General features: G+C 54.4%; 1 protein-coding gene across 2 annotated transcripts; it reads left to right on the top strand.

Annotated features, from left to right (window-relative positions):
* The first annotated feature begins 124 nt into the window (after positions 1-124).
* On the top strand, positions 125-27,156 carry Necab2 (N-terminal EF-hand calcium binding protein 2). 2 transcript variants are annotated; one of them, XM_059262531.1, is made up of 13 exons: positions 125-334; positions 3,129-3,153; positions 5,072-5,180; positions 7,123-7,148; positions 7,299-7,396; positions 16,406-16,542; positions 18,842-18,963; positions 19,093-19,172; positions 21,548-21,601; positions 22,063-22,175; positions 25,164-25,241; positions 26,132-26,223; positions 26,678-27,156. In XM_059262531.1, exons 1-13 carry the CDS (start codon positions 125-127, stop codon positions 26,704-26,706), a joined length of 1,173 nt encoding a protein of 390 aa, XP_059118514.1. In that variant the 3' UTR covers positions 26,707-27,156. The 2 variants fall into 2 exon arrangements, with proteins under 2 accessions (XP_059118514.1, XP_059118515.1); XM_059262532.1 differs by lacking the exon at positions 21,548-21,601.

Raw genomic sequence — 27,156 nt, 5'->3', positions numbered from 1 at the left:
ACCCCCCGGCACTGGCGGTCCCCGCGGTGTCCGGGCCGCGGGGCCGGCGGCGGGAGCGGCGCGCGCGGGCGGGCGCGGGCAGGGGGCGCGCGGGGGCGCGGCCGGGCGGGGGTCGGCGGGCGAGATGTGCGAGCGGGCGGCGCGCCTGTGCAGGGCCGGCGCGCACAGGCTGCTCCGGGAGCCGCCGCCGCAGGGCCGCGCGCTGGGCGGGCTGCTGCGCTGGGTGGGCGCCAGGATGGGCGAGCCCCGCGCACCGCTCGTCCCTGACATTCCCATCGCAGACCCCGACCCCGGGCCCGCCGCGCCGCGCGGGGGCACGGCCGTCATCCTGGACGTGAGTATGCGCCGGACCCTCCGCCCAGCGCGGCTGGGTGCCAGTCCGTAGCCGGGATCCGAGGACCCTCTCCTCCATCCGCTCCTGCACGTTCCCGCATCCCCGCATCCCTTAGCTGGGACCCTCCTTCGGCGCGAAGACCCCAAGCGCAAGCCCCAACTCTCATTGCCGCTAAGGCGCCTGTGCCCCAATCCAGACTGCACGATCCTCTCCATCTCCCCGCTCCACTTTCACTCATCCCCACATCTCCATATCCCATAACTGGGACCCCTTCTTCCCTCAGGGACCCCCTCCCCAACCCTCAACTCCACCCGGACTGTACGATCCTCACCTCCATCCTTTTCATTCACTTCCTTCCATCCCCACATCTCATAGCCGGAACCCTCCTCCGAGTGGAGACCTCAAGCCCCCAGCCCCGCACCCAGATCACGACCCTCATTCTCAGTCCCCTCCCTCTGTGTTCCCGTTTCCACTCATCCCATAGCTAGGACCCTACTCCTCTTTCATCGCGGCTGGGGCGCCTGTTCCCACTGCAACTCCACGACCCTCCACATCCCCTCCCTTCACATTCCTGCACCCCACCCCCTCATCCCATATCCCGGACCCCTAGAGCTTCCTCCATAAGTCTGGCTACTATTCCCCTCTTCTGGTCCTAACCAGACCCTCTCACTTGAGTCCCTACGACCGGGACAAGAGCCCCTGGGCACCTCTACCCGCCTCCTCTCTATCCGGGATTCTTCCCTTAGTGATACCGCTCCCCGAGACCACACACAGCCCCTGAACCACCCCTTAACTCTTCTCTGCTAAGGAAGCTGAGCCGCCCCACCCCACCCGCCTCGTGCCGTGCCACTTTGAGAGTGAAGCCCCCTCCCCACCTGCTCTCTTTCCATAAAATAAGAACCATTGCCCGGACCTACGGGTCCTCACCCCCTCCCCCAGCTCTTCCTGCCACCCTCCCCTTCCTGTTCTTTCCTTTTGACTCTTGGACCCCAGACTCACTCCTCACCCCACCCAGCTCCTCATGCACCACACGGCTCCTCCCCCCCTGCAGTGTAGGGGAGTCACATGGGCAGGAGAGGGCTGGTGGCCAGTGGAGGGGCTCCTGGGAATGCTCCGAGGGGGGTGCCTTTACATGTTACGAGGTTCTAGGAGAGTCAGGGTGTTTTGAGTGTGTATGTGCACGCTTGTCTGTGTGTGTGTGTGTGTGTGTGTGTGTGTGTGCCCGCGCGTGTGAGTGTGCCACACACCCCTACAAGTGTCAGGGGACTAGAAACCCTATCCCCACCTTGCCTCCCTTGCTAGTTCTCAGAGCCTATAGATGTGTCAGAGCAGGAGGATTTCGGAGATGGTGTTCTAATGAACGAATACACAAGAGTATGAACAAACACAAGAGGTGCACGCACGCCACACATGCACACACACACGCCACACGTGCACACACACAGCAGGACCCAGACAGAGTCCAGAGTGGAGGTGGCAGCTTGGCCCTCTTTCAGGGAAGCCTTGTCCAGCCCTTTCCTCTGCACTCGCTGCTGTGTGTGCAGCCTGAGCCTCTATTTCCTCATCTGTGAAGTGGGGTAAGGAGTAGGGGGAGGGTGTCACTCATGCTGGTTCTAGGAGCCACGTTCCTTGGTGTCACTTGGTGCTACATCAACCTAGTCATTTCCACACCCAGGCCTTTAGGGGTCTGGGAGTACCCTTGTCCCGTTGCCTGTGGGGTGCAGGTGAGCAGAGCCATCTGTCCTTGGACTCAAAGAGACTCAAGGGGGTGGCACTTCCTGCCTGGCTTAGCAGATCCCCATCAGACCTCCCTGAGTCTGGGAAAACCCAGAAGGGGGGGAGCGGGGGGGGGGAACCTGGGCACACTGTGAGCTAAAGTCTTCTCCTGGATAAAGGGAGCCAATTCTTCCCAGACCCTGGGACCATCTCAGACCTTACAGTGCTGGGATATAAACCCACACAGGGAGCTGGTTAAAAGGCAAGCATGGTTCAGTGGGTCCAGTGTTGGACATCAAAGCTCTTCTGTGAACTGGGAGGTCTTAGCAGACACCTTGCTCTGTCGGGAGCTGCTGGTCCACCTGCCTGGGTTATGGCCTGGGTTGAGCGGCTTTTGGAAGTGCCCTGTGATTATCAGCAACAGCCTCTTGACCCTGGGCACCCAGACTTGTCATTAAATGACCTCGAGGGGTTCAAATGTCAGCCAAACAGGGAGTGACTTCGTCTCAAAGTGCAGGTCCTGAGTTTGGGCTGTTCCCCATCCCATCCCTGCTAGTTGCAACCAGAACATGCCTGCCTGCCTCTCCCCCCATCTCATAATAACACCATACTTCCTGTGGGCTGATCTTGTCACCAGGCTTCAAGATCACCTCCTTCGGAAGGGATCCAGGCAAGCCAGAGCAAGGGGAGGTGGGTCCTGAGAAGAGGATGGTGGGGAGGCACGGCTCTCACGGGCTCCTGAGCATGGCTGGGTGCAGCTGTGTGCTCAGCAATGGAGGAGTCTAGAGGAATGAGTGTACGCACACCTGCAGAGATACATGTGGGTGTGCGTGAGTGTGCAGCACGAATGTGTGTCTGTCAGCAGCCGTGGGCAGGCTAGCAGTGGCGAGGGAGAAGGAGTGGTAGCATCTGAAGTAGTTAGGGGAGGGGCCTCTGCCTGCTGCTGTCTCTCTACCCTGGGTACCAGCCATGGGGTCTCCTGCTGCTTCTGGGAGAGAGATCTCAGCTGGGTCAAGAGGCTGCTGAGGGCCCCTGCCCAGACCCTGCTCAGGACTGACACCGAGTCTCCTCTCTGCAGATTTTCCGCCGTGCGGATAAAAATGGTGAGTTTCCTTCCGGGTGCTCCACTGCCCGCAGCATTCCCTGTCCTGGTGTTTCGTGGGTAATAGTTAGGGGTGGGGACATGGACACCGATGAACCTGAAGGGGAAGAGCACAGGAAGTCCAGAGGCCAACTCCTATTACTGTTCTGTGCCTCAGTTTCCCCTTCTGTAAGCTGGAGCAGTAATAGCTGTCTTGTGTGCTCCCCTGAGCTTTGGGGCGAGGTAAAGAGGAGATGTGAGTGACCTAAAGACACTTCAAAAGAGAACCAGAGAGTGGTGTGTTCATTCATGAAGAAAGTACTCATGAGGCCCTTGCCTGTCACCTGCCCCAGAGGCCCTGGTTCCCTTCCCAAGTGGGTTTGAATTCAAGGTGGCTCTGGCTTTGTCCAGCTCCTGTGTCATTTCTGGGAGCCATTGTTGACTGCCCCATGTGGTTGGTGGGGTGGGATAGAGCTCTTTGGGATATGAAAGGGCAGGGGGAACAAGCCTGGACTAGAACCACTGCAGAGGAGTGTTGCCCTCTTTGGGCCTGCTCTAGGGATGATAAGCATAGTTCCAGGCCTCTGGGTGAAGGACCACCTGCAGATTCCACACGGGAAAAGGAGATATAGGGGGATCAAATGGTACTGAAGATGTGCAGAGACTTCACGACCCAGGGAAAGAGTCCTGCCCTCCCCCATACAGGTCTCAGGGGTGTCAGCCTGCAGTGGGCCTCGTACTGCACTCTCCTGACCCCCTACCACTCCCACAGGTGCAGTATGAGGCCCAAAGCACAGCAGGTCCTCTGCCAGTGTGTGCAAGATGCCTTCCCTCATGAGAACAAGGCTGTATGTCTCTGGGAGGCTCTCATGATAAGGACTAGCTCTGACTGTGCTAGATTGGGTAGCCAATCCCCAAGGGAAGGCTAGAATAAGAGGCCTGGCTGGCAGCCCAGGGTATCACCCTACAAGACCGCATTGACAGCTGGCAGAGGGGTGAGGACCAGCCAGCATGTCCCTCCAGGGATGAGGCTCACAGGCTCTTGCTATTTGAAAGGTCACTGCAGCAGGCTGGGCTCCTGCTCATTAGTAGCGCCACCTGCAAACAGCCCCACTTGGGTTGCTGGCAGAGGTGACGAAGCTCCAGGACAACTTGTCTTCTCTAATTGGACCAGAGGCCAAGTGGAGGATATTTTCCTCTTAATAGCTCATACGTGCTCATTAGGCTTGCAGCTACCACCCAAGGTAAATGTCAGAAGGCTTCTAATCAGAGGATCTACACACCCTGTCCTCCAGCTCCCTGTTCTCTCTGGGTACAGAGGATATTGAGGTATCATCTATGATAAGGGAAGCTGGGCCAGGTGTTAGCACACCCCATGCTGTGCCTAGGGCAGACATGACTAATCAATCACAGCACATATTCATTGAGTCTAGTCTTTTCTATGCAGTTCAGCTACTCGATGAAAGATGGAGCCACTGACTGCTCCTCACCAAAAGGGTGGGGGACTGTGTTGGCACCTACCATGTGGCACAAAGTCTTGCCCTAGACTACATTGAAGGTCTGAGCTCAGACTACTAATGCCTTGTAGAATGACCCAATAGAGGGAATGTTCCCTTTCCCAGAGCTAGGACCTGGGGCCGGGGTTGGGAGTGATCACTGTAGGAAGGTTGGTGGTGTCAGGTTAGGACATTACTTAAACAGTGTCGGAGTCAGATGATTGAGGGGGATACAGAAGGGATGATTGCCTGGTAGAGAGCATGCAAGGTGTTTGGTCCCTAGAAACTAGCTTCTGTTGTCTCTGTTGGCTTGGGATTACCAGTCAGTAGGCCTCAGTCTGACAACTGGGAGTTTGTCCTGGCAGGGGTTCTGGGAACAGGCTGTGGGCCACCATGTGCTCTTCTCTCGGAGACAACTGCCGCTTCCTTGCCTGTCCACTGCAGATGACGGGAAGCTGTCCCTGGAGGAATTTCAACTCTTCTTCGCAGATGGTGTCCTCAATGAGAAGGAGCTGGAGGACCTCTTCCACACCATTGACTCAGACAATACCAAGTGAGTCCAGGCTACTGGGGGGAGCCCTGGGGATGTGTAGGTTCCTCCCTTCTCCATAATGACAAGGCTCTGTTTAAGGGCAAGAGGCCTGGAGCTCCCCGACTCACTAGTCCAGAAGTCAGATCTGTCTCACTGCCAGGCTGAGGTGGAGGTGTGAGTCCTGTATGTGTGACTGCCACAAAGTTTGTCCTTTCCGAGCCACTGTGGCCCAGAGAGAAGAGACCCTGGGCCTGATGTAGTACACGCAGGACTGGCGGGACATTGGCAGTGACTCTGTGTTCTGATTCCAATGTTACTCCAGAATCTGCTTTCTAAGATCCTGTCCCCATGAACCCCCACCCCAAACCACCCTTACGCATAAGAATCCCAACTCTAGCATGAACCTCACTTGTGACCTTGGAGCACATTGAACCTTTTCTGCAACTCAGTCGTGACATGGACCTGCAGCTCAGCCTCGCAGGACACCTACAGAACTGTGCCCTGCCCTGCACGCACGCACGCACGCACGCACGCACAGGCCCTTCACCCATCTTTGTCCATTGCTCCTGAGTTCTACCTGGGTGGATAAGAGCCACCTGGTCACCTTCCTGAGGTGATGAGGACTAAAGTGGGGGTGCTAGAGCAGGGTGGATCACTTGGGGGTCTAGACTAGTGTGATCTGGGCACATGGTTACTACCAAGCTAGTTTGCAGGGTTCAGAGTAAAGTGGTAGCCTGAAGTCCAACCTGACAAGATGTCATTTCTGGGGATGCCACTGTGCAGGAGTGACTTCAATCCTCATAGCAGAGCAGGGGACACTGTCTTCAGGCCACATGAGGTCTCACAGCCTCTCTGCAGCCTCCTGGGCACCCACTGAGTGATACATCCTCTCTGGGAGCCTCAGGTGTTAGGCTAGCTAGGTGGAGGAAGAGGAGGCCCTGCTTTAAGAGGTCGATCTGGTGGAGGGGATGAGAGGGGCGAGCAGAGTGGACCTACTTTAGGGGAGGTCAAAATTCCGAAGACATTCTGGATTCCTTCCTCCCGTATCCCCCGAAGTAGGAACTGCAAACATTAGCCCCTGGAGTTGCCTAGCATGCTTTCTGGACGCAGACAGCTCACACGTCAGAAGCAGCATTCCCGGATATCAGAGAAATTCCAAGGCAATCGCCAGAATCTACAGAAAACTTTTACCCAGAGGCATGCTATTGAATGTGGGATCGACCAAAAGCAGTCCTAAGCCAGGGTACAGGCTAGGCCCAGGAAGGAGAAGGCATCAGAACCCACACGGCCGCTGTCTGGTCCCTCTGCTACAGCATCAGGCACCGATGCCTTCACACACCACCCCCCAACCCTGAGCAAGGACCAGATCCTGCTCTGCTTTGCTGTCAGGAGTGAAACCCAGGGCTAGAATGGAGGCTGACCCAGGGCCCAAGAGTTCCAGGAGGGACAGTGGTATTACTTTGACAACCCGAGATAATCACAGCCCACCCTGCAGCCTCCCCCCCCCACTGCCGTGCCCGCCCCGACTGCCGTGCTTGCCCCCCTCCCCTGCCCGCCCTGCTTCCAGGCTCAGTCCCTCATTGGTCCCTTCTACTCAGGATATGGCCCACAGGCTTTGAGACAAATATTGAGCAGCCAGGTAGGGTGGCATAGGTCTGTAACCACAACAGTCAGGAGGCTGAGGCAGGAGGATCATGAGAGTTCAAGGCCAGCCCGGGTTCCATAATGTAACCTTATCTCAAAATAAGAGAAGAAAACATACCCTGGTGGGCAGGCAGTTGGCTCCAGCTCCAGCCTCTGCTATGAAGTGGAGTTCACAATACCCGTGCAGAGGGGGCAGAGGGGGCAGAGGGGGCAGAGAGGGCCGCAGCAAGTGTTTCAAGGACTACACAGAGGGTCAGAAACAGACTGCTGACTCTCTCTCCCTCACCCTCATTCCCTTCCTCCCTCTCTCCCTCTCCAGCCATGTGGACACCAAGGAACTGTGTGGTAAGTACCTGGATCTATGGCCACCATGGTGTGGGCAAGATTACCCAGAGGTGGGCAAAGCAGTGTGGACCTGGGTGGGGCTGGTGGGAGGGCCCCAGGGAGAGGCTGGAATCCTCTGTGACCCCTGACCTTTGCCACCTCCTTCCCCAGATTACTTTGTGGACCACATGGGAGACTATGAGGATGTCCTGGCCTCCCTGGAGACCTTGAACCACTCGGTCCTGAAAGCCATGGGCTACACCAAGAAGGTCAGTGGATGCGGGTAGTGCACTCCAGAAGCTAGGGCCTGAGTGAGTGCCGGCTGATTCTAGGTTTTTCTGAGCATTGTTGTTCAAGGGTGTCTGGATCTGTGGTGACAGATGTTGGTGAGGGATCCTCGAGGAGCCAAGACAAACCATGTAGAGAGAGAAGCACCTTGGTGGCTAGCCCTGTCCAGGAGGGTGTGCGTCAGAGTGTGAGGGCCGTTCCCAGGGTCAAGCCTGGTCCTGGTGTGGATACCTGGTGAGGGCGGGAATCCCCGAATGATGGGCTCCTTCAGGGGCGGTGCAGACCTAGGGATCTGGAAGTGGGGGTTTAGGTTTTGATCTATCTGAACTTGACCCGGGAGTGCACTGGTGTCTCCTGAGGGGCTGGCACATGGGCAGTAGAGGAGACCTAGCCCATCTGGTCAGTGACCAGGCTGAAGGACTGGAGTCTCGCTTCACGGTCGGTGAAGGAGGAGTGTCCATCTTCCAGACCGTGACTGAACTCAGGGAAGTGGGTCCTCTAAGCTGCTGAACACAGGGCTGGCTACGTAGGTAATGCCAGCTCCCTCAGTTCCTCACGGGCAGCCTGTGCCCCGCCTGCAGCGGACTGCCATGCACCCAAACGTGGCTGAGTCTGCCCCCCTACCCCCACTCCACCTCACCCCCCAACCCTACTCTACCCCCACCCCATTCCACCCCCACCCCCACTCCACCTCACCCCCACTCCACCTCACCCCCACTCCACTCCCACCCCCACTCCACCTCACCCCCACTCCACTCCCACCCCCACTCCACCTCACCCCCACCCCCACTCCACCTCACCCCCACTCCACCTCACCCCCACTCCACCTCACCCCCACCCCCACTCCACCCCCACCCCCACTCCACCTCACCCACCACCCCCACTCCACTCCCACCCCCACTCCACCTCACCCACCACCCCCACTCCACTCCCACCCCCACTCCACCTCACCCCCCACCCCGACCACTTATCCACACATCCCCACTGTCGTTCTGACGTTGCGCTGTCAGGAGTCTTGCTGTTTGCAAGTGTTTTCAGAACCTGTGAGAGCCACTCTCAAGGAGTGAAGGGGGCTCATCGTGGCAGTTTTACTTAACAGCCCGAGTGTCCCACAGTGTCTGGAGCATTAGCAGGGTGTGCCAGGCAAGCGCATCGGCCTCCTCTGCTGTCACTGGCTGTAAGAGGGAGGGGACGATGGATTGTGCAGACCCCTCCCATCTAGGAGCAGAGCCCTGTCTCCGGAGGCAAGGCTGTAGTGAGGCCTTGGTCCCACAGAGTGCTCTACCTGCTCTTTGATCACGGCATGCAGGACTCGAACCTCACCATCCCAGGAGGCTCAGCCCAGCCTTAGCCATGGTGCCACAAGGACCTTGCACATGTGGCCTCAGGTGTGCTCATGGTGGTTTCAGGGGATGCCGGAGCATCCTTGCAGGGCCGGACAATGGTAGCTGACTTTTCTTTTTCCTTCCTGGGTATCCCCTAGCTGGCCTGTTTGTAGAAAGGCAGCTTGCTGATGATCTGAATGCTTTCCTTGTGTGCTGGCTAGCTTTTATTTCAGCTTGGCATAAGCTGGAGTCATCCGGTAGGAGGGAATCTCAGTTAAGAAAATCCCCCCAACAGATTAGCCTGTGAACAAGCCTGCGTGTTGTGTTTCTGGACTGATGATCGATGTGGGGAAGCCTGGCTCACTTTGGGTGGTGCCACCCCTGGGCTGGTGGTCTTGGGTGCTATACGAAAGCAAGCTGAGCAAGCCAAGGGGAGCAAGCCAGTAAGCAGCGCCCCTGCATGGTCTCTGCATCAGTTCCTACCTTGGATTTCTGCCCTGACTTCTATCAGTGGACTGTGATGTGGACGTGTAAGCTGAAATAAACCCTTTCCTCCCCAGCTTGCTTTTGGTTATGGTGTTTCATCACAGCAAAAGACACCCTGTGATCCCTGACTCTAGCTGACTGCTTAGATTCTGTGGTGCAGTAGCCTCTGTCATGGTTAGCTGGGTTAGTCTCCTGCATGGTGACTAATATGGGCTCCTCTGGTGACTCTGTTGCATGTGGCATATTCCCCAGATCCTAACACATCACAGTGACGCCAGGCCCCAGCTTTTCAAGTACATCTCTCCAGCATCTTTCTGCTAATTGCAATATTAATGCCAACTCTTATTTTAGAACCCTCTTCAGTTCAGCCTGTGCAAAAATACGTTTCGCCTTCCCCTTTGTTCAGTCTTGTCTTGGGTGATGGCAAGGAATCTGCTCAAATGCCGGTGGATTTTTTTTTTTTTTTTTTAATGATCTGATGAGCTTGCTTCAGCTATCGATGGGTGGAGTCTATTTTTAGATCCTCTCATATTGAATAGCTGGTGCTCCATGATCAACTCTCATCAGAACGTCATTCTTTCATCATCTTCCACTCGGTTCTGTCCCCGACTGAATGTCTTCTCGCTGCATTAGGAGTTGAGGTGGAATGGTGGCCTGGGGAGCAAATCATGTGACTCGGGCATCTCCTATATGCTTCACTGTCCCTGAGATGTATGGCAGTGTTTTTTTTTTTCTATTAAAATCCAAAATGTATCCAGAGCTCTTGGGTCAAGGGACTGAAAGGGTAGGGACTCTTGTCATAGGTCTTATTTTGTTGTTTTATGTGTGAGGTGTTTTACCTGCATGGACATCTGTGCACCATGTGTGTGCCTGGAGCAGGCAAGAGCCAGAAGAGGACATTGGATCCCCTGGAACTGGAGTCACAGATGGTTATGAGCCACCATGTCGGTGCTGGGAATCAAACCCCAGGTCCTTGGCCCGAGCTCTTAACCACGGAGCCATTTTTCCAGCCCCTGGAATAGGTAGTTGATAGCGAATCCTAACTTTAGTCATTCCTTTTTGGTGTGTTCGCTTTATTCTTTAACAAACCTGGACATGTTCACCTTCATGATCAATTATGCACAGTGTGTTCTCATGATTGTTTTTGAAAGTGTAAACCGTTGTTGGACCAAGACAGACACCTCATGCAGAAAAGAACAATAAAAAGTCCTTAGGTGGTTGTGAGGTCGGGGCTATCACAGTCTCAGAGCACTTCGGATACAGCGCTCAGATACTCCTCCCTCCGTCCTTCTTTTCTTTCATTTTGTTTGTTGACACAGGATCTCACTGTGTAGACCAGGCTGGCCCCCAAATTGCCACCTCCCTGCCCCAGCCTCCTCAATACTGGAGTCAGAAGCACAGGCCACTTCCAGCTGCTTCCTACATTTTACAGATGTTATATTTGACAGTGTTGTCTGTTTTAACCAGCTGATTCTCATAGGCAGCCCCGGACACTTATTTAACACGCATGTTATGTTTTCTAATTTATTTGTGCTTCTTATAATTCTTGTCCTCTGTTGGCTTGGGTTCATCGTCACCTTGGTCTTTTTTTTTTTTTTTTTCCGTATATGTGAATGGAATGCTTTGGTTAATATGAAATTCCGAAATCCAAAAACCTGACCTTTGGTATTTTTGAGGCCACCACAGCCGGTACCACGCAGTGTCTTTGTCCCCAGCGTTTTCTGAACTGTCTCTTGCATTCACTGTGTTGTGTGTGATAAAGATGGGTGACCAGGAAGTTTCCTCCCCCATCGCGTCCTGTGTGGACTCATCTTTTGGTTGCATGACACTTTGTCTTTATGATGGTCTCACAGGCGCCTGGGAGGGACATTTGGAGAGTGTGGAACATCGGACCTGAAAATAGATGTCCTCCTGCCTTTGCTGGGAAATGCATGCAGCTGGAACACACTCTTTAAAAACACAAAGCCAGTCTGTTCTGCACATTTTAAGTGACACCTCAGTGGTGTGACAACTGGTTTTGGAGAAGTCAAAGAACGTGTGTGTGTGTGTGTGTGTGTGTGTGTGTGTGTGTGTGTGTGTGTGTTGCTATCTTTCCACAACCATGGGTCCTAGGGATTGAACTCAGGTTGTCAGAATTGGCCGCAAGCGCCTTTACCCGCTGAGCCACCTCGCTGGCCCTTTTCCCTGTTTATGATTTTCTAATTCATCTTTCTTGTGGGACATGAGAGCTAACTTCTCCTACTAAGTAGTATCTTGTCATTTAATTCTTGTTTTACTATTGTTTTTCTTGTATGTATTTTCATCCATTCTGTTTGATGCATTTAGACTTTTATTGTATTTTTTTATTGTACCTAATAATAGTATTCAGTTCAGAAAACAAACTATGAAGTGCCAGATTCAGATCACCCAGAACCTCGATGGTGGGGAAGAGTTTTGGTGGATAATTCTTGCAACTTTTTTAATGTGTAGTTCTTTAATTTCTTTAAAATTTTTATTTTAAGTGCCCTCGGAGGTGAGAAGGAGGTGTCAGATCACCTAAAACCAGAATTACAGAGGGTTGTTAGCCACCATGTGGGTGCTGGGATCAAACCTGAGTCATTTGAAAGAGCAGACAGTGATCTTAACCACTGAGCCATCTCTCTAGCCCCAATATTTTTAATATGCTGTCAGGAAATTTTTATTTGCTGCCTTTTATTTAGTATTTTAACACTTTCCCTGTAATTTTTAAGAGTGTCAATTTAGTTATTTATTTATTTATATTTTCAGACAGGGTCTCACTGTGAAGTCCTAGATGGCCTTGAACTCACAGAGATCCACTTGCCTCTGCTCCCAAGTACTGGAATTAGAGGTGTGTCTTAGGGTTTCTATTGCTGTGATGAAGCTTCTTGGCTAAAGCGAGTCAGAGGAGAAGGTTTGTCTGGCTTATACTGGCTTACACTTCCACACTGTAGCCTGTTTTTTGTTTTTGTTTTGTTTTTCCTGAGACAGGGTCTCACTGTGTAGTCCTGGCTGTCCTGAAACTCACTCTGTAGACCAGTCTGGCCTCGAACTCACAGAGATCCACCTGCCTCTGCCTCCCGAGTGCTAGGATTAAAGGCATGCACCACCACCTCCCGGTAGTCTGTCATTGAAGGAAGTCAGGACAGGAACTCAAACAGGGCAGGAACCTGGAGACAGAAGCTGATGCGGAGGCCATGGAGGAATGCTGCTTACTAGCTTGCTCAGCCTGCTTTTTTATGGAACCCAGGACCACCAGCCCAAAGATGACACCCACCCACAATGGACTGGGCCCTCCTCCATCAATCACTAATTAAGAAACTAATTAAGAAAATGTCCTACAGGTTTGCCTGCAGCCAGATCTCATGGAGGTGTTTTCTCAATCGAGGCTCCCTCCTCTCTGATGGCTCTAACCTGTGTCAAGTTGACATAAAACTAGCCCGCACAAGGTGTGTCCTACCATGCCTGGCTGAGAGTGTCTCTTAAATATTCTTACTTGAATTTACTAATTTTTCATTTATGATTGGGCATATGAGTTGATTTCTAAGATTTTACTGTTGTAAATATATTCATATTATATGTAATACACATATCATACTATGACTCTCACCCAGTGCATACAGATCTGTTCCCTCTTTATTCTTAAGAAGTGATGATCAGAACTGGATGCTTACTGGTCTAAAGAATATGAACAAGAGGCTGGAGAGATGACTCGGAGGTTACCAATGCTTGTTGCTCTTCCGGAAGACCTGAGTTCAGTCCCTGCTCACAACTCTTCTAACTCCAGCTTCCTCTTCTGGCCTCCATAGGCACCTGAGCTTCCAGAAAAATAAAAAGAAATCTTAAAAAGAATATGAACAAGTTGAATGTAGTGATACAAATCTGTCACTCTAGCTACTGTCCAGGCTGAGGCAGGAGGATTGTTACAAGTTCCAAGCCAGCCAGAGACCCTGACTCAAAAAAGAATATGAAGAGCCGAAGCCTCTTGATACTCGGCCGACTTGCTTTCTATGACAGCTGTGTCCCTGACACCAAGCTCAGCAAGGCTCACAGCAGCCTCGCACCAGCCCTGAGGATGAAGTAACAGCCTGGTGCACACTGCGTCCTCAGCCTCCTTATCTCTTGTCGTGTTTTCTCATTTAAGCTCGAGCGCCCTGGCTAAGGCAGCTGGCCCTGTCTGCCTGATCGAGTGTGATTGCAGAACCTCTCTGCACTGGCTTCTGTCTGCAAAGCCTTTGCTACTCTGATGGGGTGCGGGCCGGCTGCATCTTGTTTAATCAGCTCTGGAACAGTGTCTGCACCCGGGAGACCATGGCTGCCTTTTTTCATTATGAATGTTCCATCCGGGCTGGCGGCTCTTGCGGTCCTTTGTTCTTCCTCTGTTTCATTCTTCCTTCACCTCTTTTACACTCTTCCTTTTGATGGTCTGCTCTGCTTCATTGATTATGACTTAGAAGATAAAAATCTTCATTTTCATCGTATTAGTGGCTTCTGGAGCCAGGCATAGTGACGAACGCATTTAATCCCAGCACTCAGGACAAAGAGGCAGATGGATCTATGTGAGTTCAAGCCCAGCCTGGTCTACAAAGGAGTTCCAGGAAAGCCAGGACTACACATGAGACCCTGTCTCAAAACACACACACACACACACACACACACACACACACACACACACACACACATCTCTGTAAACATCCTCAATCCTATTTTTTTCTTAGGTCATTAAAAGCATCTCCTGTTCACTTTGGGGATGAGGGAATTCTGAGATGGGAAGATGTAGTTTCAGTAGTTTGACTTAATCTGACCATTGAGAGGACTTGGCTTGTCAAGGAACTTACTACCAAACCTAATGACCTGACTTCAGTCCTGAGGACCCACATGGTGGAGGGCAAGAACAGACTTCCACAGGTTCTCCTCTGACCTCCATACATGCATTGTGGCACAAACACACATGCACACGCACACACGAAAAAATAAATAGGTGAACAATTAGTGGCTAATATTTTTCTTTCTTTACCTCAGAAGCCACTGCTCACACAGCTCCCCTCTTTGGGGACCTTTCTCTGTGGCTTGAGCCTGGATGTTAGGGGAGATTCTCAATCGATTGCTGTCCACAGAGTCACACGGCAAATCGAATGCTCTGCAGGGCTCTGGGCAGCTCCCAGTGACCTGCAAATGGCTTGTCACAGGGGCATGTCACAGGAACAGCCCCTCTGGCCCTTCACTGAGGAGCCACTCTTGGCTGAGGAGAAAAGGGTAATGTCTCCATTGTCCCTTCCCACTAGGAAGGTGGCCTGTCTTTGGAAATCCCATCTACTGAGTTCACTGAGAGCCCTGTTAGTTCCTGGTCTGTTTGTTGTGAACCCCATGTCCTGTCTTGCTCAGAGCCTTTCCAGCAGCCTTTTTCTGGGGAGGGAGGGTATTTATTTTTTAAAACCATGTTTGGAGATATTCAATGGTCAGAGTCCATTGCTCTCTAGCCCATGGGTGGCATCAGGTTGTTGGAAAGACAGCCAGGAGCTGCCTGCACCTCAGGCTGGGATGTCTTCTCCACCAGGGGCTGCCCACAGTGGCTCCAAGCCAGGCCTCGGGACAGAACGTCCACCTTCGTGTACCCTCCCCTGCACCGCCCCCCACGCCTTGTCCCTCAGCCTCTCTGTCTTCCAGCCATGCTTTCCAATGTGTAATTATTGCTAATTAATTCCCAGTCAGAGTGATGGATAGTTTAATTTGCTTTCCTTGAGAGCCTTGTTTTCCTCTGCTTTGCCAGGGACTGGGCAGAGTTCCAGTGTACAGGGGGAGGGGTCACTCCAGAGGGTGAAGTCTCAGCGGCTGGGTCCCAGCACCTCTCCCCCACCCGCCCTCCCCAGCGGTGGATACCACCGCACCCCTGTTGGCCCTAAGAAGCCAAGCTTCTCTGCAACCTTCTGCAGAGGCGGGAATCACAACGAGGGACCTCAGTACTGAAGTCTTGGCAGAAGGAGGGGCTCTGCTGCACGCCGTACAGCGTCCCCTTCTCTCCGGAGCGTGCTGCTCCTCACCCTGTGCACCCGTCCACCTCTCCGCTACCCTACTGTTGTGCCCTCACCTCTGAGCACAGGCTCAGAGGAGTTCTTCGCGAGTCATTTAACCCTCCTGCCTGCACTGATTCTCTTCAGTTAGTTGTCTGAACAGCAATACGAAGACTCGGGGCATAAAGAATTCTTGTAGAAGAAAGAAGGGAGCAGAGTCCACGGGGCCCTCTTTCCTGGTGCTTTCTTTCTGTTGCAGCAACAGAAACGCCACTCAGTGATTGCCGGTGTTATTACCGTCATCACCACCATTATCATCACCAACACTACCATCACCATCACCAGCATCACCATTAACACCATCACTGCTACCACCATCAACCTCATCACCATCACCATCATAATTGTCATCGCCAACACCTCCATTGCTGTCATCACCATCACCATCATCACCATCACCAACACCTCCATTGCTGTCATCACCATCACCATCATCACCATCACCAACACCTCCATTGTTGTCATCACCATCATCATCATCACCGTCACCAACACCTCCATTGTTGTCATCACCATCACCATCATCACCATCATCACCATCACCAACACCTCCATTGTTGTCATCACCATCATCACCATCATCACCATCATGACCGTCACCAACACCTCCATTGCTGTCTTCACCATCAACATCATCACCATCACCAATACCTCCATGACCGGCACCAACACCTCCATTGCTATCTTCACCATCATCACCATCATCACCATCATCACCATCATCACCATCAACATTGCTATCATCAGTTCCCCAACACCATTGCCAATGTTATCACCACTGTCAACACGGCTGCCACCTTTACCACGGCAGCTACAGTTCACTGTCTGTCATGTGATGGGCACTGTGCCACGCATCTTATAAACTCATCTGGTCCCTGATGGGTAAGACGGGAGACAGCGCTGCCACTGGCTGGGCTTGGAGAGGTAATCCAAATGAAGTCTGAGGTCCTGCCTTGGCCTCTGAATCTGGGGGCCCTGCTTTGGATGCTCCGCAGTCTCTAAGATGCAGGGGGGCAGTGCAGGGCCCCACACCACAAAGCAGAGACATTAGCCCAAGGTGTCCCCAGCCCCTGTGCCAGCCCACATCCAGGTTCTCTCCCAACGCCCCCAGGTGTATGAAGGTGGGAGCAACGTGGACCAGTTTGTGACCCGCTTCCTTCTGAAGGAGACAGCCAATCAGATCCAGTCACTGCTCAGCTCCGTGGAAAGTGCTGTGGAAGCCATTGAGGAACAGACCAGCCAGATCCGGTACGTCAGCGGGATGTATGGGGGTACTCAGAGCAGCCTGACCCTTTGTATACCCCAAATCTTGGTGACCTTGGTCAAGTGGCTACACCTCTCTTGTATTCCCGCCCCCAACATCTCCAACTGCAATCTGAGGACACACTTAGGACCTAGTACCTGAGTCGTGAGACTTACGTGGGACAGAACATGTTTAGGAGAATGGCTGGTGTGGGACATGCACTCCTGGGACCCATATTCTCCCTGTTCCCACAACACTGGCCTGCTGCCTGGCCCACTCTGAAACACCAGAAACCAGTTTGGAAAGTGGTACCTGGCTGCAGGATGGGGACACAAATGCCACATGCCAGAAGTGGAGTATCCAGAGGGAAATGTGTTCTTGCCAGGAACCCTGTGGATCCCCAAGGGCTCCCTTCTTTATTACCTGGAGAGCTGTAGGAGTGGAGGGAGCTACTGAAGGCAGGGTAGGACCAAGCTGATGCTGAAGGAGATTCTGGAGAGGGGGGGAAGTTCACGGTGTTGCTCATTTGGTCTCTGGGTACGCAGGCAAACACCTGGGAGTTTCTCATGGGTACCGTGAATGCTGTGTGCCTGGTACCTAGACTGAGAAGGGCCTGTTCAGCTTGAAGCCCACCCACATGCTGCCTATAGCTGGCTGAGCAAACACCTGTCTATTCAGAGCAGTAAATGGGGCCCACCCACAGGTGGCAGCTGCCAGGGAGCCCATACCCATGGGTTATCCAGTCTTGGCTTTATCTGTGTACAACTTCAGGGTGCCTGGCAGAGGGGCACAGTGTGGCCAGGATGTTCTTTTGCTGTGGGGTGAGGTTTGCGTGGGTGTCCCTTGGTCAGTGAGGACCTCAATCAGATAGGGCCGTGAGGGGTTCTTAAATGACACCGTTACCAAATGTGTTTGCCGTCAGCACTTGAAAGGGCAGTTCATGACTCTGCACATGTGGGCAGCCTGGCGATCTCAAGTCCCCAGTGTCAACAGCCACCATTCTGGGAACAGACAGCTTTCCCTTTATTGATTTATTATTATCGTCTTGATCCAACTGCCCCCTTTTTCTCCTGCTGCAGGCAGAGAGCAGCCTTGGGCAATTTTCCTGGCTGCCTTCCTACGCTCCGTGGTTCCATCCATGGCGCCACCCGCCTGCCCCCACCTGGGAGGGGATAACTCCGAGATGTCAGTGGAAGGAGTGGGTGGTGTGTCTTGATGGGAAATCTGTTCCATGCCCACAGACACCTCAAACTGCCCCACATCTAAACACTTTTGGTTCCAGGCCCTGAGCTCCCTCGCGCTACCCTGTGTCCCCGCCCTGGAGCAGTCCCCAGGGATGCTGTGTTCCAGGAGAAGCTGCTATACAGACCCTGTTGCTTGAGGGGCCTCCCACTCAGCTCTTCATGGTCTGAGGGACACACTGAATTTGTTACTGGTGTGTAGAGATGTGTGATTGACAGCTCAAAGCCTCCGCTAACCTTGTCTCGGTCGGGGAGCTGAGCCTGCTTCCTCAACACAGGAGAAAGACTTGCTAAGCTTTCAGGGGTCACAGGAGACAAATTCAAAATGTACTAAAGGGTTCAGGGATCGGGGGGTGTCAGCCACACACCCTGTTGACTGGTATGTCTGTAGTCAGTTTTGCAAGCCCATCTTTGTGCATAAGGCATTGGCTGTTCACCCTGCATTTTTTGGGGACCCTGCTGGGTGCCTGTCGCTGTGCTGGGGAGTGAAGGGTGCCAAGTGAGTTGTGTCCATGGGGGAAGGAGATATGGGGTCAAGAGATGGAGTCTGGCTCAGGCCAGGCTCAGAGTATTTTCTCGCTGTCTTGTTGGGGGTGGGGTGTCTCACTGGCAAAAATCCAGGTCTTCCACCCCAGAAACCACTCCACAGCACAGTGGCCGGGAGGGAGGAAGATACACTGTGTATCCCCAACCTGAGCTCAGCCGTACTGGCTGGAAACTATTAAGCTAAGAGGTCAGCCAGATAGGTTCCCGGCCCAGCCTTATGCCAGCCATGGAAACGAGCCTGTGGAGCATAAGGCCTGGCCTCTGGAGTTCTGACACAGAGCTATGGCCCCACTGACCATATGGCCTTGGCCAAGTCACCTGCCGCGTGGGTCTTGTTTCTTCCTCTGTGAAAATGAAGGCCACTCTGACCATCCTGCAGACGTGGGCCCACAGGGCAGGTCTGTGCATATCTCAGGACACAGTCAGGGCTTCATAAGTGCGTGGTGAAGGTCATAGACATGGCCATGGTCCTACAGCTGCCCTCATCAACACCTTGTTTCTCCTATGCATACCACAGACAGGACCACTGCAGACCCAGCCACGGCATCACTGAGAGCCACTATGGAGGCCCAAGTCCTCCCTACATCCCCAACCACAAGCTCACAGCCCCGGAGCTCCCCGGGAAGAGCCTGCCTGTGGGTGAGAGAGCATCAGTGGGCACTGCCCTCTAAGGGGACCCAAGGAATCTGCACTAGGTCCTAGCCTGGGGTTGGGGCTCTGCCCCCTCAGGATGGTCCTGCCCACCACCAGCGTCTCTTCCTTTCTCAGCCACAGGGGAGCCAAAGGAGGAAGGGCTGGAGGGCCAGATTAGCCGGTTGGCAGAGCTGATTGGGAGACTGGAGAGCAAGGTAGGCCGGCCCCACCCATTTCACCTTGCTCCCAGCCCTGTCCAAATTAGAGCTTGTGGGGAGGTTGAGGTCAGGACAGAGGCACCCTGGTGGGTTGGAGGTTTAGAGAGCTGGACTGAGGTCATGGTCCTGCCTATGGGAGGGCAGGCAGCCTTCCAGGTGCAGAGAGTAATCAGTAGAGATGTGTGATTGACAGCTCAAAGCTGTGGACATTTCCAAGAAGAAAGCCAGCTCCAGGACCGGAGGCATAAAGCAGGTGTGAGTGGGAGCCAGCGATGGTTCGAGGCAGGTTCCAAACAGAATGCTGACAAGGCAATACAGTCCGGAAGTGTGGAGCAGTCCAGCCTTTACGGGGACCTTTCTAGGGACAGTGTGTAACTCAAAGTACTCCTAAGGGGGCTTACAGATGGGTGGGCTCAGGTGTTCCTCTGTTGGAGCTGGGTTTCAGCTGTTTGACTTGGAGTCAGTGGCTTACCCTCTCTGAGCCTGAAATTCCTGCTCGGATGACCGCGGAGGTGTTCAGGAGACCAGTGTTCTTCACCAAGGCGCAGGTGGCTCGGGTCAGAGTCTGCTGTCCCAGTTAGCATCTAACCTTAGCCATGTTAGTGCTGCCAGCCATCCTTTACCAGATTCCCCCACACGTGTGCGCAGGACTCCCACGCACATGCCTACACCGAGTGACAGGTGTCTCAGAGCCCTGGGATTGAGGTAACGTTTCTTCTGTTTTTCTATATTTCTTTTGCAAGGATCTCTGGCACTCAGCTGGGTTGGGGGCTTTGTTCTGAGGGACTCGTGGGCGTGAAGCAAGGGCCTTCTCACTGGGAAGCAGTCTGACGGGGGAAAGGCTGTTGGTGGCTCAGTTGCAGGGCTGTCCCCCTCCCACACCCCTTTTAAGCCTGCTGCCCTGCCTGGGGTGAGAGCAGCACGGTGGGGACCTTGTGCCTGGTTGTCATAACAACTCAGTGGGGGCCCCAGGAGGGAGGCTCTTTGAAGCTTATTTTTAGTACCCCGGTCGCCCTAACAACCAGGCTTGCTGGTAACCAGGAGCACCTAGGCATCCTGGAGATGGTGGGGCGGGGTCCCCCAAGGTCTCTGATTGGCCTAAGCCACTAGTATGGGCAGATTCAAGCCAGCTTCAGGCTCGGGGGAGCCCCCAGCTGGCCAAGCAATGCCTCCAACTGTGCCTGGAGGGAAGGGAGGATGGAGGTGCTGGGTGGTAGGTCTGGGTACTGCTGGGCTCGCCATCTGACTGTGGAGAGGCCAAAAGGCTCCTGGTGGGGCCCCAGGCCTTCGGGAGCTGCCCGTGTGCCTGTTAAGTAACAGAAACAAGCTTGGACCTGGGAACACATCTTACCCACCGGGCACTTTCTTGAGATGTGTGGGCAAGAGGTCAGTGGAGGCTGGAGGTGTGATTCAGAGGCAGGCCCTCGGTTCAAACGTTTGAGAACCCCACCCCACCCCACCCACCCACTGGTGTTTTCTTCAACAGTGAATGCGCCTCTTGCGTGCTTATGTGTGTGTGGTTGGCACCTCCTGCCTTCAGGCAGGGCAGACAGGCACGGAGGCTGGTATTGTGGGGTACCCACATCGAAGGAAGAATGGATTTCTGTCAGGTGGGGATGAGACATGGGTTTAAACCCAGGCCCTAATGCTTAACCCACTGGGGGAAGCTTTAGAGCCCGGGGTTCTGTGCTGTGTGTGACGTAGTGATGACCAAACACACATGTGCACTTGGCCCCGTCTTGGGTGCCAGGCACTGGTGACCCACAGAGCTGGCGTGGCTTCTGCATTCCTGAATCACACAGCAGGCCGCAGCTGGCTCAGGGAGGCTGGGAAATGAGATGTATACAGAAAGTTTTCAGTTCAGGGCTTTCGGGGAGCATCATGCAGGCCACCCCATGCAGACCATGGGTTCATGGGGAACCCAAGGTCACTGCTAGGGGTGAGGTAAGCCTGTTACGGGTCTTAGGGCTCTTATGAAATCTTGGTAAAAAACGGTATCCTGATTTGGGGCCGGCCCCCTGAGTGCTTGTTACTGTCTATGATTTCCCTGCCCCAGCCACACACCCCAAGTTTCATCTTGGTCTCTGAGCCTCCCAGTGCTTCAGAAGCCTGGGCCACAAGGAGCTCTCTGCCATTTCCCTGACTCTCTGGCTTCAGGGTCCCCCTTGACGCTGCTGTATAGGAGCTAAGCAGCCTGTCCACGAGGCCTGGCCCTGGGAGCCACGCTTCCAGCCTGGGAGATCTCAGAGTCCCTGGCACATTGGGACAGGGGCTGTAACTCTGGGGGTCCCGGTACCCCGTGCCCTGGGTGGGGCCTTGGGAACCTCCCCAAAGGTGGCCTGCATCACAGGCACCACTGTGTTTTGTTCTAGACCCTCTGGTTTGACCTGCAGCAACGCCTCTCAGATGAAGAAGGCACGGACATGGTGAGGCCCTCTCCGCCCCTCCTCTGCCCTGTCTCTCCAGCCCTCTGAGGAGTGTTCTACAGCTCCATGTCTCTGGCCACCCTTCTCTGCCCTCCCCTCCCCAAGGGGCGTGGTGAGCCCAGGCTCTGGGACGCTGATAAAAAACATCTGGCCTGGAGCAGAGCAAGCATCTGGCCCGCTCTGTCAGAAAGGCAGCCTGCTGGTCACCGGCTGTGTCTCTGGATGGGGCTCCCTGCAGCGTCCCTCCTGCCCTGTTTGTGGGGACCCCTCGGGAGTTTACCCATTGGGCCTTGTCCTCCTTTAGCTGATTTGCTCACGTAAGAATGAAGAGCATGGTGGGTTTGTTTTGACCCTAATGCCTTGACCCCTCAGAAACAAGGCATGGGGTGCTGGGACTTGGACTATGTCTCCATGGCTGGGAAGGGCCTGGCACACATGTTCACTCCTACCTTGGCCCACAGCACCTGCAGTTGGTCCGGCAAGAGATGGCTGTGTGCCCTGAGCAGCTGAGCGAATTCTTGGACTCCTTGCGACAGTATCTCCGGGGCACGGCTGGAGAAAGGAACTGTTTCCAGTAAGTGACAAAGCTTTCTGTGGAGCTTGTGGGGGTGGTGACCAGGGCTTCTGGCTGGCAGTGGGATGGAGACCAGGCAGAGCCAGCCCTCCCCTAGGGGAGGCACATGACAGGGAAGCTAAGTGAGGCTCAGCCTCATTCCAGCTGTAGGAGGTGGTGGGTGAGTTCACCCCCAAGCCTAGGCTTACTCATCTATCAAGCAGATAGTGTGTTGGGAGGATAAATAGAATAATGTGCCGGGCCGAGGCCATTCTGGTTCATGCTCCACTCACCCAGAGTGACCACGGTTACATAACACAGAGCCTAACTCAGTCAGTAACTGCTTGATTAAGGGGAGAAGCTGAGTCTCCAGGAGGGGGGGAGGTCTTCCAGAATGCAGGTCGCTGGCCCCCTGCCCACTCCTGTCCTGCCAACCCTGGGTAGCTCAGCAAGGTGAAGCAGATGAGTGTGGCCACCAGTGAGGGTCTGCACATAGCCAGAACAGAGAGAGGGTGATGGAGGTTTGGCTGGACAGAGTGATGGGGGAATAGCCTAAGGAGGGCACCAGAAGCTGTGTGTTGGCATGGCATCATCAGGAACCAGGCTGCTCCTGTCTTCTGTGTGAAGATAGGCTGAGGGCTGCAGGGAGAAACCACACACTTCAATAAGGAGGAGAACCCTGCTTTGGCTGATGACGGAAGGGGAGATGGGAAGAGGGTAGGCAGGGGATGGCTGGGCCTTTGGCCTTCACAGTCCTGATAAAGGATCAACTCACCAATTGCATGAGAGAGGTCAGAGCACATCATCACATTGGTTGTGGAGGTCATGTCGGCTTCTTGGTGCCTGCGGGTCTGCCGTGATACCTGTCTGGAGGTCCCCAGTGAGGACAGGGCTCAGTGAGGTGCTGTACAGATGGTTTTTCTTTGCTGGGCTGGGGCTGAACCAAAACTCTTGTGGGTGCTGGGCACATGCCATCTCACCAGCCATATCCCAGCCCTTGCCATGGTTCTAAGAGAGAAGAGGGGAACGTCACCCTGGGGTCCGGGCACCCCCCCCCCTTATCCTCACCTGGGCCTTCCTGGTTCTGTTGCCCCTCCCACCCCAGTCCCTGAAGGGTGGCAGACCCTGTCACAGGATCTGTACATCTGTGCGTGAGGCTTCATCCTATGTGTCCTTCATACCCAAGGCTGCCCTGCTGTGCCTTCCTGCCGGAAGTTCCCTCCCGAGAAGCCAGCAGCCAGGCAAAGACAGTCACCTGGCTGACCATCATCATCCTGTGGTAGCCACACTCCCATGGTCCCAATTGTCCATGATAACCTTTGCTGTGCCTAGAGAGAGACCAGAGCAGGCACCTGCCCCGGCTGGCACAGGGCCATGGGCTAAGGCTGGCAGGCACCCTCATTCACTCATCAAGAGCCCTGAGGCTGGAGCACAATGAACTAACGATGAGGCACAGTCGCAATCCCTCACTTCTCTCATAAATGGCTTGACTTAGAATTTGCATAGCCTTCACCCTAATGAGGGTCACCTCTTTGAGGGGCTCAGGTACACTTCCGCCACATGTGGGGTCCAGGAGGAGCTGGTGGAGACAGGGACAGCACTGAGTGGGCCCTTGATGCCACCAGAGCCCACAAGTTCATATCACTGCCTCAATCACCAGCATCTGGCCCATCTGAAATGGAGTGACATCCCAGGTCATTCATTCAAGGGGCTTGCCTGGGCTGCAGCTCATTCATTCTGGGATAGCCCTTCCTGAGTTTCAGTGGCCTCTTGTCAGCCCAGGTCTGGGCTTCCTGCGGTTGTCTTAAGGCCCAAAAGAGACAGAGTGAGCAGGGCACAGGCTGTGTGCTTTGGTTTGAAAAGCAGGTGTTTTGTGTGTAAATGTACGTGTGCGTGTGCGTGTGCGTGTGCGTGTGTGTGTGTGTGTGATGTCTGTAGATCAGAGGTCAGTCTTAGGTGTTGTTCCTGAGTGAGTGAGTGCCCAGCTTCTGTGCATGCGTATGTGCATGTGTGTGCGTGTGTGCGTGCATGCGTGCGTGTGCGTGTGTGTGTGTGTGTGTGTGTGTGTGTGTGTGTACACTAGGGGTTGGGAGTGGGGGTGTTTGTGGAAGTCTGTCTTAGGGTTTCTATTGCTATGATGAAACACCATGACCAAAAGCAACTTGGGGAGGAAATGGTTTATTTCATTTGCATTTCATATCACAGTTTATCATCAAAGGAAGTCAGGACAGGAACTCAAGCAGGGCAGGAACCTGGAGGCAGGGACTGATGCAGAGGGCATGGAGGGGTGCTGCTTACTGGCTTGCTTTCTAGGGCTTTTCCAACCTGCTTTCTCATAGAAGCCACTGCCCAGGGATGACACCACCCAGTAGGCTTGGACCTCCCACATCAATTACTAAATAAGAAAACACTGTACAGGCTTGTCTATAGTCAGACCTTATGCAGGCATTTTCTCAACTCTCAGTTGACTTTCAGATGACTCTAGCTTGTGTCAAGCTGACATACAAACTAGCCAGCACAAAGTCAGAGGTCAGCATGCAGGAGATGGACCTCTCCTCCACTATATCGGCCCTGGGAATCAAACTCACCTCATCAGACTATGTTTCAAGCACCTTTACCTGCTGAGCCATCTTATGGGTCTTAACATTGTTTTCTTGAGACAGGATCTTGAGTTTTTCACACAGATTTTGGGGGTTGAACTTAGGTTTTCACAGTCATGTGCACCTGAGCCATCGCCCCAACCCCCAAAACCAGATGTTTTAAATCATCTAAAGTCTACTGTCATTGTGGGCCATGGTGCTGTGCCGGAGGGCCTTGTGACTGCCCCTGGAGGCTTGTAGGGCCTGAGAGTGGGTTAAGCTGCGCGCTCTCCCGGGATATCCCTGGTGTCTCCAGCTCCCATTGTCCTGTGGAGGACCAATGGGGAAGACAGAGGTTGAGACTGTGGCGTGCATCTGTGGGCGCAGACAGCCACGGCCAGCCACAGATGTGCATGTCACTTCCCTGCAGCATCGCCGCAGTGAGGATGGCAGATGGCCTCACCTTTGTCATCTATGAGTTCTGGGAGACGGAGGAAGAGTGGAAGAGGTGGGTACAGCCTGTCCCTACCCCATGCCAGGGGGTGGGGCTATGGTAAGATGGAGCTGGCAGGCTCTATGTTCCTGTTCCCTCACCCTGAGGACCTTTAGAGGAGAGGGTGGGTGGGATGGTGAAGAGCCTGGCTTCTGGTTGCAGAGGCGTCTCCATCTGGGCAAGCTTCCTTTCCTGGCTAGCTTGTGCCTTTCACCCGGAGGCAGCAGGGTGACCACACCCTGACCCAGGCTCTCCATATGGCACCATGCATGTAAATCTCTGCCCTAAGGACTCAGTTTCCCAAAGTGCCCCCCACCCCCGGCCCCTGCCACCGCCACTCAGCACCTGCCTGCGTCATCAGGTGCTGGGTCTGGGTCCTTGTTGTCAGTAGACCTGCCCGGTGCCTTGCGGCTGGCCACAGGGTACTGCGCTGGTTCAGAGCACAGCCCAGGCACTTCCCTGACCTCCCCAGATGGAGACGCCATACGGTAGAGGTTTCTAGTTCCTGGACAACACCAACACAGGACAGACAGAGGGGGTCACTTTTGCCCCTGTCCTCCCCCCGCAGCGAATACTCAGGGCTGTGAGATTGAGGACCTGGGTGCTGCAGGGAGGAGTGAGCACACAGGGCTGGCTCGCAGACACAGGCTCCAGCCCCCGGGGACTGTGGCGCTGTCATCTGCATAGGATTCAGCCCTTCCTCTGTCACTGCAGCTAATCAGGAGGGGAAAGGTCGGGGCTAGAGGTCTGATCTTGTTCCTGTGGGCAGTCTAGAGCCAAAGGCCTTCCTGGATGGATGCCCCTCCCCCAGACAGAGCCGGACTAGACCTGGGCCCACACCTAAAGTTCCCCACATCCCTTCTCCAAGACATACCCCTGGACTAATCCATGCTCCTGGCTTGCAGGCACCTGCAGAGTCCCGTGTGCAAGGCCTTCCGACACGTCAAGGTGGACACTCTGAGCCAGCCTGAGGCACTCTCCCAGATCTCCGTGCCAGGTAGAGGGCCAGGGACAAAATGGTCACTGGGGTGGGGTGCCCCAGGTCTCTAAGCAGCACCAGCCACCTTGAAGGGTCCCAGACCTACAGGGACTTTTTGCTCACTCGCCACCAGGAATCCTGGTCCAGGTGCATGCTCCTCACCCAAGGCTTGGTGCATGGACAGAGACAGGGTGAGGCCAAGGCGCCAGGGGGTACGTGTGGGGGCTCACACAAGAAGCTTAGGAAGCATGTCTGCCCAGAGAGAACCTAAGACCTCCCACCCCCCCCACCCAGGGCCTGAGTGAGCAGCATAGGTTCCCAAAGCCTGGCCTGGAACTCTGCCCAAGGTCTCCCGTACCCACGCTACCCACTCTACCCACTCCTGCCCACCGCCATCCCAGCCTCCACGGAAGGGGCCTTGATCCCCGTAAGCCCAGCCACTGACCACTGCTTCTCTTTCTCCTGCTTCTAGCTGCCTGGTGCACTTCGGGCCGAGACTGACTCCTCCTGAGGCCATGTTAAGGAGCCTAGTGTCCCCCCTCTTGTAAAGGACAATACCCCTTTTCTAGAGACTTTGGTACACAGCTGTCTTTTCAATATACTAATAGAAGGGCGTGTACTCCCCCCTGCTATGACACAGAGGAGGCCCCTCCCCTGGCATCCCACACCTGACTTGACCTGGCAGAGTGTACTGCTGGGGTGCTGGTGAGGCCAAGGTTAGCAGGGATGGCTTCCCAGGCCAGCCTTCAACCAACAGCTTCCCGCCCCAGCCTGCCTCCGGCCTCCCTGGCTCCTAACGGCTGAGGCCAAGCAGGACCCACCTCGGATGGTTAGACCTCTTTCTCTACTCCCCTCCTCCTCGAAGGCCCTCTACCCGGTAGGAGCTGTGACCCTGTAGTACCCAAAGTAGGCTTGGGTAGAGCCCAGGTCCCCAGCACCATGCTAGGCCCA

Source organism: Peromyscus eremicus, chromosome 5, assembly GCF_949786415.1.
Source record: "Peromyscus eremicus chromosome 5, PerEre_H2_v1, whole genome shotgun sequence".
In the NCBI taxonomy this organism is placed as follows: domain Eukaryota; kingdom Metazoa; phylum Chordata; class Mammalia; order Rodentia; family Cricetidae; genus Peromyscus; species Peromyscus eremicus.
Note: the sequence above shows the minus strand (reverse complement) of the source record. Positions and strands in the feature narration are given on the sequence as shown.